The sequence below is a fragment of the Vombatus ursinus genome, unplaced genomic scaffold (assembly GCF_900497805.2).
Source record: "Vombatus ursinus unplaced genomic scaffold, bare-nosed wombat genome assembly UNPS02014818.1, whole genome shotgun sequence".
Classification (NCBI taxonomy): domain Eukaryota; kingdom Metazoa; phylum Chordata; class Mammalia; order Diprotodontia; family Vombatidae; genus Vombatus; species Vombatus ursinus.
Genome location: NW_020954596.1, coordinates 8,466,891 through 8,476,409, shown reverse-complemented (window position 1 = coordinate 8,476,409; position 9,519 = coordinate 8,466,891). Strand labels below are relative to the sequence as shown.

Below are 9,519 nucleotides of genomic sequence, written 5' to 3'. Positions count from 1 at the left end.
ACTTTCTCAATCTGCCCTCCTCTCTATCATACCCCTACTCTCTTGTCCCCTTCGCCCCCTTATTTTCTTGGCATTGCCCCACCCCAGCAATTATTCTAGAGAGATGTGTTTATTTACATCCTTTGACTGTTTATCTATTGAGGAATGAATTTTGGTCTTATAAATTTATATTATTTCTATTAGTTAACTACATATCTTAGATATTAAACCTTATTGGTAAGTATTTTTTCCTAGTCATTTGTTCCTCTATATTCTAGTTGCATTAATTTTGTTAATGCAAAACCCTTTCAGTTTCTTATCATAAAAGTTATCTATCTTTTGAAATTTTTTCTCTCCCTTGTTTGATTAAGAATTCACCCCCTTAGGGGCAGCTAGATGGTGCAGTAGATAGAGCCCTGAAGTCAGGAGGACCTGAGTTCAAATCCAGCCTCAGACCAAACACTTGACACTTAATAGCTGTGTGACCCTGGGCACATTTTAACCCCAATTGCCTAAAAAGGGGGGGGGGGAGAATTCACCCCCTGCCCGTAGCTATAAAAGTCGCGTGATCTGCCTGTTCTAATTTTTTGTGGTATGTTCTATAATATTCAGATCATATGGCCATTTATTGTGGTAAAATAATGTAAAATGTTGATCTAACTCTAATTTGTGACAGATGTTTTTTTTTTCATTTTTTCCCAGCAATTCTTGTCAAATAGGAAGTTCTTTTCTAAATAATTTACATTTGGGTTTTTATCAAATGCCGGGTAGAATTGGATTATTGTTTATTCTTCATTGTCTGGTCTATCCATTGACAGATTTTTTTTATTTTTAACTAATACTAAATGTTGATTACTGCTATATAATATAGTTTGTATTATAGTCCCTTGCTTTCTCTCCTTTCTGTTTTCTACATCTACTACCTTGATAAAGCTCTCATTATTACCCACCTAGATCATTATAATACTCTCCTAATAGGTCTTCCCATTCCTACATCCTACTACTATCTTTAAACATTAAAATCCAGGTTGTCCTCTAACCTGATCAGAAGTGAGCCTCTGGTCCAGACCTGGTCGTACTTTGTATTTCTCTTCTACACTTGCCTATTTTGTATTATAATTATTTGTGCACATAGCCTTTGCTTGTCTGTAAACTCCATGAGCTCAGGGTCTTTGCTTACCTTATCTGCTTGGTTCTCCCTGCCTTTACCTAACAGTTTTCAGCACACAGAATGCAATCAGTGTTTCATATTAAATTGAATTGACTCAGTTCTCATTGGGAACCAGTCAGTTGCTGTACATTCTAAAGTAGTTTGTTGAGTACGAGGTATCAGGTCATTGCTGGCTGGACTTTTCCATTGGCAGCTCAGAACCAGATGGAATACATTGATGTATTTGGGAACGTTGGGTGTTTTCTTCTAGGCTCTTGACTTTAGTACCATTTGTACGACAGATTTCGGAAATCTGAGAGGTGATGGGAAAAGGGTAGATCCTCCAGCTGTGTTTTTGACACAGATGTAATTTCCAACACTAGTAAAGAGCCAGAGACATTTTTCTGTATATTTTTTCAACAAGTATAAATGAAGAGAGGAAGGCAGAAAAGGAAGTTAGGAACCCAAAGGTCGCTGTCTCTATCTGTTTATCTAAATCAAGCCTCATAGTCCAACCTGTTATGCTCTTGAACTGTGTATTTGTGGAACAGATTCCATTTGGTGCCTCAGCATCTGTATTTAGAGTGCTTCTCCCCCAACAATGATCCACAGTTTGTTGGGTTTCTTTTTCTCCCTTCAGCTTGTTGCAATATCTGCTTTGGCTTTTCTGTTTTGGACAGATCCTCCTGAGTGGGTACCAGATGAAGCCTGTAGCTACTGCACAGCATGCAAAGCGCCTTTCACCGTCATTCGGAGGAAGCACCACTGCAGGAGCTGTGGCAAGGTACCGAGCTCAAGGGGAACGTGTGTGTCACTGACGTCAGCTGGGAAGAGAGGCCAAAGGGCTACGAATGGCCAGGCTTTGAAAACAGTGGTATTTCCGCCTGGGAAGCTCTATTCCCTCAGATATCTAAATGTCGATTGAAGACAGCCTTTTAAGAGACTCTGAATAAGAGAGCCTGAATAATTGTCAGGTGCCTCCTCTTAATCCCATGGCCAAGAGCCCTGCCAGCACCCCCTAGGATTCATTTATTCCAATAGCCTGTACTACCGAGGACAGATTGGATTTTTGGCTGTAAGACTATCATTTCAAAAAAAGAGAGCTGCTTTTAGAACTAGAAGTGATGAGACAATGAAATATAATAATTGAAATAGCAAAAGATCAAGATGGCTGCCACCAAGGTAAATTACACCAACAAGAAGCAAGCAAAGCAGTTTCTTTTGAGGGTATGTGCATGTTACAGTAATCTGAACGGTCATTGTTTAGGGAGGAGAATACTAAAAGCATTCTTCTAAAATTTCTTAGCGCAGGAAACCAAATACTCAGTGAGTTTTGAGTTTCCCATTATCAAGGTGTGCTTAAGTGATTTATTGATTTTTCCATGTTACTATAGAAGGATCCTATAGGAGGGTTGCATTACAAGGTAGTTTGCCTGAATTTTTAGTGGGAGTGGAGCCAAGGAATTAGTTTAAGTTAATTTTTTTTAAATATTAACTTATTTATTTACATGGCATCTCTGAGCAAAAATGTCCTAGTAAGTTCATTCCTTACCTATTCATGTCCATTTTGGACACTTTCCAGAAATAAAACTTAAAAAGATGACTGGGAGAAATACAGTGAAGCCCACAAAGGGAGTTAACCTTCCTTACTGGAATCCCCTCTTAAGGGATCTTAGAGTGGGTGGCTGATGTGCAGAAAGTAAACCTGTGTCAACAAACCTCTCTCTTTGTGTGTTTCAGATTTTCTGTTCCCGCTGCTCTTCGCACTCTGCACCGTTACCTCGTTATGGTCAGATGAAACCTGTCCGTGTTTGCACTCACTGTTACATGTTCCATGTCACGCCGTTTTACAGTGACAAAGCTGGAATTTGACATATTAAACTAGTGATCTATTTAATGGAGTCATACATGGACTAAAATTCTATGTGACTTAAGCCAAGAATTAACTGGAAAGAAGGCCCTTGTCAGGAACATGTAGGCTTTAAGCATCCATCATAATATATTTTCTCCAGATGGTTTTTATTGCATTTTCCTAAGCTACTAAAGGGAACCATGGGGAGCGTGTAGCGCTGGGGCTGCAGTCGTCTTCCACACATTTCTAACGTGAACATGATGATGCCATATGATATAGGAGAAACACACTTCATGAAAAGAGAGGGGGTCCCGATTTAAGCTACCAAGGCTTGCATTGCTGCCCATCTCCCAAACACACATTTGTGTCCTCCTTAGAGGAAACCAATTCCAAACTGCTCACTGGCTTCTGACAGATGTTTTCTTCCTTTTGCTGGCTAGCCTTTTTAGTAAATACACTCTGGCCAAACGTTACCAAATTTATACGGGATATTTACAGAGGCAAAGTTATCTTTGAAGCGAAGAGGAAGCTCTTGAGTTTCCAGAGCCGTACTTGGCTGTTGCCTTTTGTTTGGGAATCATAGCAATAACTCTGATGCTCTACTCTTTTATTGTTACCTTGTTTTGCATGGGGTGGGCATTTTTGAGGATTCGTTATATCTGATACCATTTCTTCCACCTCTTGGTTGTTTAAAAAAAGTGAGAATAAATATGAGAGTTTTATTTATATCATTAGTAACAATAATACAGAATAAATGCCAAGGGCATTGGTAATTGGGGTGAAGGTTCAATACAAAATACTTCTTTTTATTTTTGGAAGTTTTGCAAAACAAGGGCACTGTTATATGTGGGGCTGTTTATGAAACCAAAAATATGTAAAAGACAGATATTCAGACTGTCCATTTTTATTCAAAAAGGCCTAACATTTACTTACACTTTAGGGATGCAAAACCTGCAATATATCATTTATGGCATAATTTTTTAAATCATTTCTTAGTCACTTTTTTTTTTCAATCAGATGCAGGCCTGTCTTAGGAGAATGTGTTTAAACCAGTAGGAAAATAACTTCTTATCCAAAGGGGAAAATACACACAGGAAGTGATTTTTTTGTACAGTAAGAGGTTTATTTTCCAAAGTATCTGCCCTAAGTTTACCCACTGATAGAGTGAAGAACTTGCTTTTACCAGACTCCAGATTTTGCTTTCTTCGACATCTATACTGTCGTGCAGTATTTCATCACAAAAGACATGAAGAGCTGACAAGAAAACTGCGTGTTCTTTCCTTCAGAAAAGAATCTTACTCAACAAGGCAGACAACACTGGTACCTTTCTACGGTTTTCTGCCCCATGCAAACTGATCAGATAAGATTCCCAGGTTTTCTTGGTTTCTTAGTTCTGTTGTCATTTACATCACATGGAACCCGCATGGCATCAGGCATAAGAAATGCACTAGAGTGCTCAGTGCAGTGTTAGTCATACTATCATGTCTGCTCGTGGATTTCATTTTGTTTCCTTTTTGTACCTTCCCTCACCAAATCCTAAAGACGGGATCTCAGTGATGGCCCCAGTTTTTTTGGCTCAGCATGATGCAGGTCTCTCATGCCAACGGGAAAACTGAGGAGTATGGTACCAAACAGCGATACCTATTCAGGCTTCAATCTCAGGCTTCACATTGCAATGATTATTGCAGTTTTATTTTTGAGAAATGACAAACCTAATGCTTCTTTTATAGGATAATAAATAAATAAAATTTAACTGTGACATTAACATGCACAAAAGTTCTTTCTTCTGTAAAAAAAAAAAAAATTCTAATGGAATGAATCTTATTTATTCCAGCTTATTTTTATTCTGTAAATGCTGTAATTCAAAACCATTTCCATATATATGTGCATATATATATATATATATGGATCTCAGACACTATAGTTTCTTATGTAAATACAGACTCCTACTTCTTTTACTGAAAAGCACAATGATTCTATCAGTACTAATATGCATGTGCCTCAGAGAAGACTTTGATCTTATGATCATCTCTTCAGATAATTAAAAGGTCAGGACTTTCTACTTCCACGTGCTGGGTGGCTGTTTCCTTTTGTGTCGCTTTACAAGGAGAAAGGTGACATCTTACCAGTAAAGTTGGTTTTAATCCCTCAATCCACTCATGAAGCAGTTAGGAGCAAGTATATCCCATTAAGGCCATTTGTGCAATAATAATTCACACATCTGCTATCTCTACAAAACAGTCAGAAGACTTTGATCCAGGAACTAGAACGAGCCATGGAACCAATCCCACGAATAACTTTCCTCAGATTTCAGATGGGCCTCAGTCCTTCCTCTTTGGACATGACATGGCACACTCTGAGCTACTTACTGACTCCATTGCAGTTGTAAGCGTGAGGGTGAGAACAGACTCTCAGGTGTCTGTAAGCCCATCTTGGATGACCTGGTGTCTCATTACTAGGCTCCTGTGGTCACGGAGACTAAATGAGCGACAGTGGAGATGATGCAGAGTGGAGACACGGAGATAGAGCCCACCCTGGTGTGTTTTTATTTGGCACATCTGGAAAGGTAGAAAGTGTGATGTTCCTTCCTCATCCCTCTGGCAGTCAGTTTCAAGGAAGAATAAAAACAAAGTAAGTGTGGCACACCTGTGCACATGTGTGTTTAAGGAAAATTTTGGGCACCAAGTTTTGGGGTGTTTAAATAAAAACACTCTTACCTCGTAAGGACACAGTAAGGAAGAAAGGGGCTAGAGGAAGTAATGAACTCTGCCCCAAATACATATTTCCCAACAAAAGCCCTGAATGTCAACCAATAAAAATAAACTTTTCTTCCCTTGCCTAACAACCTTCTTTATACATAACAATGTGTGTATATTTTTTTCTGATGGTTTTTATGCCAGCCACAAACCCTCTCCTTTGAAAACTGACACTTTAATTTCCCCTAAAGAAGATATGGTCTTCTAATGCCAATCAGCCTTTGGCTGTGGGAAGATGGAGTGTGAGCCAATATCAATAATGTGAACTTTGAAAACAGGTGGAAGCCAGAGCTCCTTCTGCCTTGCTGCTCCGGGCATTCAGTACATTCAGTAAGCAGCCCTCCAAGAATCCAGGTCTCAGGCTGCCATCACAAAGACACAGGACAACAATCTTGATTCTTTCCCTCACCAAGTTTGTCCATTCTTTCCATTATTACTCAAGCTGTCTCTCTCCCAAGCAGTTCTACATGAGATCTCCGAACCTTCTTTGCCTCAGTGTATATTTCTTAATCAAGTTATGTCAGTTTCCCATTATATCAGATTCCAGGCATGTTGATAAGCACATTTAACTCTTGTTTATGGCCGCCTGATAAACCCAGTTGTTTACTCTGCAGTAGACTGGTTATCTGACTCCAGCCAGAGGCAGATCAAAGAATAAGGGATCTTTGCTACCCTTTCTCCATCCTTCCCTGTGTCTTGAGGGATTGTAGGGTTCCACAGTGTGGGAAAGTCAGAAAGGCATTAGTATCTAACTCACATCTAATTCAAGCTAATGACTTGGCAAAAGAGGTCTGAGACATGCTGAAACAGTATGCTTTTTGAATGCCTTGTTGGGTGTGGCTAGGTGGCAGCCAGCCAACCCCCAAATTTCATTAAAGTTTTTTAAGCAGAGGGATGATGTGATCAGAGCTATGATTTAGGGGTGTCAATATGGAAATAAACTGGGGGGAGAAAAGGCAAAAATGGGACTAACTGGTTAATTGTAATACTTCAAACAAGAAGTAATGAGATCCTAGAGCAAAGTTTTAGCACTGGAAATAGAAAGATGATAGAGGACATTTTGGAGGCAGAATGGACAGTCTTGGCAATTAATTGGCTGTGAAAGGTGGGGCTGAGGTCAAAAATGTTTTGGAGTTAGAGTACCTGAGTTCAAATCCTGGATCTGCTGCTTATGACCTATGTGATGGTTGACACTTAACCTCACTGATGATAGAGCTGGAATAGAGCAGGGTGGGGAACCCTTCAGGTTCTAAATCCATGACCCTATAATAGCAAGTGTTTTGAATCTGAGTGACTAGGCCAATGGTGATGCCATCACCAGAAATAGGGAAGTCATGGAAAGGAGAAGTTTTGGGAAGAAAGATGATGAACTTAAAGGGGATAGAGGTTGGACTGGAATTTTAAATATTTTGGGCAGAGGTGGTAGAGTTGAAGCCATTAGGAAAGAATGAGATTGACGAGAGTATATGAAGACAAAGGGAATAAGGATGGAACTGCAGGAAATGCTTATGTGTCAGACATGTGGGAGAAAAGAAGACAAGAACAGAGAACTCAAAAAGGTAAGGGAAGAGACAGAATAATAAGGTATGACCAGAAGCAAATATGAAGTGTACTGTTTTTAGAACCTCCCCAGCTTAGAATATAATGCTCCTGAAGGAGCAGGCTGAAGGCACATCACATCCCCTGGCAGTGCTGACTGTTAGGAAAGTCGTGGTTACCAAACCCTAGCCTACTGTTTTCCAGAAAGTACCAACAGACGGCACTCTGAGCCATTTCAGGCTTGGTCAAGAATGTTCCACAGCTGACATAAGCACGAGGCACTCCTTTGAAAGACTGAGAAAACTCCTACATGGGTAAGTTTAATCCATCTTTTTTCCTAGGCAGATCAGACCTGACTCTTAACCATCCCCAGCAGCCAATCGGCCGCCACATCCTATGGTTTCTACCCTTGTTAACATCTCTCCCTTCCAACCTCAAGTCTCTCCCATTCTAGTCTGTCTTCCCTCGTCAGTCAAAGTGATCTTCCTAAAGTGCTAATCTGACCACCTTAAACACCCCCACCCCCATTTAATAAATTCTAGTGGCTTCCCGTGGCCTCAAGGATCAACTATAAAATCCTCTGTTTGGCTTATAAAAGTCCTAATAATCTAGCCACCTTTCTAATTTTCTTATACCTTAACTCCTCCCCGAACATACTGTACAATCCAGTGACACTGGCCTCCTTGTTCTTCCTTTCACATGACACTCCATCTCCCAACTCCAGGCATTTTCACTAGCCGTCCCCCATGCCTGGAAATGCCCTCCACCCCATCCCCTCCTAGCTTCCTTCCAATCCCAGCTAAAGTCCTGTTGTGTTCAAAAAGTCTTTGCCAGTCTTTCTAAATGACAGTGCCTTCCCTCTGTCAATTATCTCCAATTTACCATGTACATATCTTGTTTCTACTTAGTTGTTTGCACATTGTCTCCCCCGTTATACCATAAACTCCTTAAGAACAGGGACTATCTTTTCCCTTTCTTTGTATCCTCAGCACCTAGCACAGTATATATTACCTATTATGCACTACACAATAATATTAAGCACAGAGGTATTTAATAAATGCTAGTCGACTAATGAGTAAGGGCTCTCCCTATTCCTGTTTAATCCTAAAAGAAAAGTTTAGCTTTTTTCCAATTGACTAAGTCAGTTACTCTAAGACAGTAAAACAAGGCATGTTGACATCATCAGGGAACAAGCTGGTTTTATAAATCAAAGGTGGCAAAAGAGGAAATATTTACTTTATGGGTATCCTTGACCTTTGTTTCAGTAGAGTTGAGGCTGTCCGTCAACTGAATTTGGTCTTCCTTAGCCTCCTACTTCATCTTATAGTATCCTTCCCCTATCTATCCTATGTTCTATTCCCATAAGACCTCTCCCAGCTAGCTGAAAACATCAGAAAATGACCTAATAATACCTTATCCCTGAGTAAGTGTTGTTCCAAACAGGAATGCTTGTATTTTCACTATGTGAACTTCAAAACTACAAACAACAATAACAACAATAATTGGTTTCTTTGACCTAGATACTTTTCCCACCAATGAAGATCTTGTCCCTACCACACTAGTAAATGGTCTTCACAAATACCCAAGACTTAGCCATGGCCATAACAAATCAACACTTAATAGTAAACTTTCAGATGATGAGTCTTCAGCCTGAAAAACCTTTAGAATATGGAAGAAGGAACTACAGAATAGTGTAAGAAACCTCTGAGGTCCAACTCCCACCTGAAACAGGAATCCCCTCTTAATGGGGGAATCTCAGGCCCTGTGACATGCCAGGGATGGAGGGGGAGGAGAACCTCATCAGCTTGTGTATAAGGCTATCCTATCACCTCACCCTGTGAGTCGGGATCCACATCAGTCAGTCAACAAGCATTTATTAATCATCTGCTATGTGCCAGGTACTGTGTGCATGTCCTGGGGAGACAAAGAAAGGCAAAAAACAGTCCCTGCTGTCAGTATGAGACTGGTTGGAGTTTTTTATGTGGTTTGGTTTGGTTTTTTCTGAAGAGTGGTGTTAGCTTAGGAGATGGCTGCCACACTTTCCCATTGTTCTGATGCACAAGATTGGCACAAGGCAAGGGGGTGAATATGAACCACTGCCAGATAGGACTCTTTGTACCTTCTAGAATTCACAGCTGCTGTGTCAGACCCTGAGAGGTAACAACAGCTTTCAGACTCCCGTGTTGTTTAACACAGAGAATATCCAAAAATAACACTGGAGATGCCTGGTTTATTATTATTGT

General features: G+C 40.2%; 1 protein-coding gene across 2 annotated transcripts in view; it reads left to right on the top strand.

The window, feature by feature from the left end:
* Nucleotides 1–3,147, top strand: part of ZFYVE28 (zinc finger FYVE-type containing 28) — a 188,175-nt gene extending 185,028 nt beyond the window's left edge. For both annotated transcript variants that reach the window (XM_027835962.1, XM_027835961.1), the window contains exons 12-13: nucleotides 1,810–1,913; nucleotides 2,870–3,147. In XM_027835962.1, the coding sequence (XP_027691763.1) occupies nucleotides 1,810–1,913; nucleotides 2,870–3,001 (236 nt within the window). In that variant the 3' untranslated portion in view covers nucleotides 3,002–3,147. The remainder of the gene's footprint in view (nucleotides 1–1,809; nucleotides 1,914–2,869) is intronic.
* The last annotated feature ends 6,372 nt before the right edge of the window (nucleotides 3,148–9,519 follow it).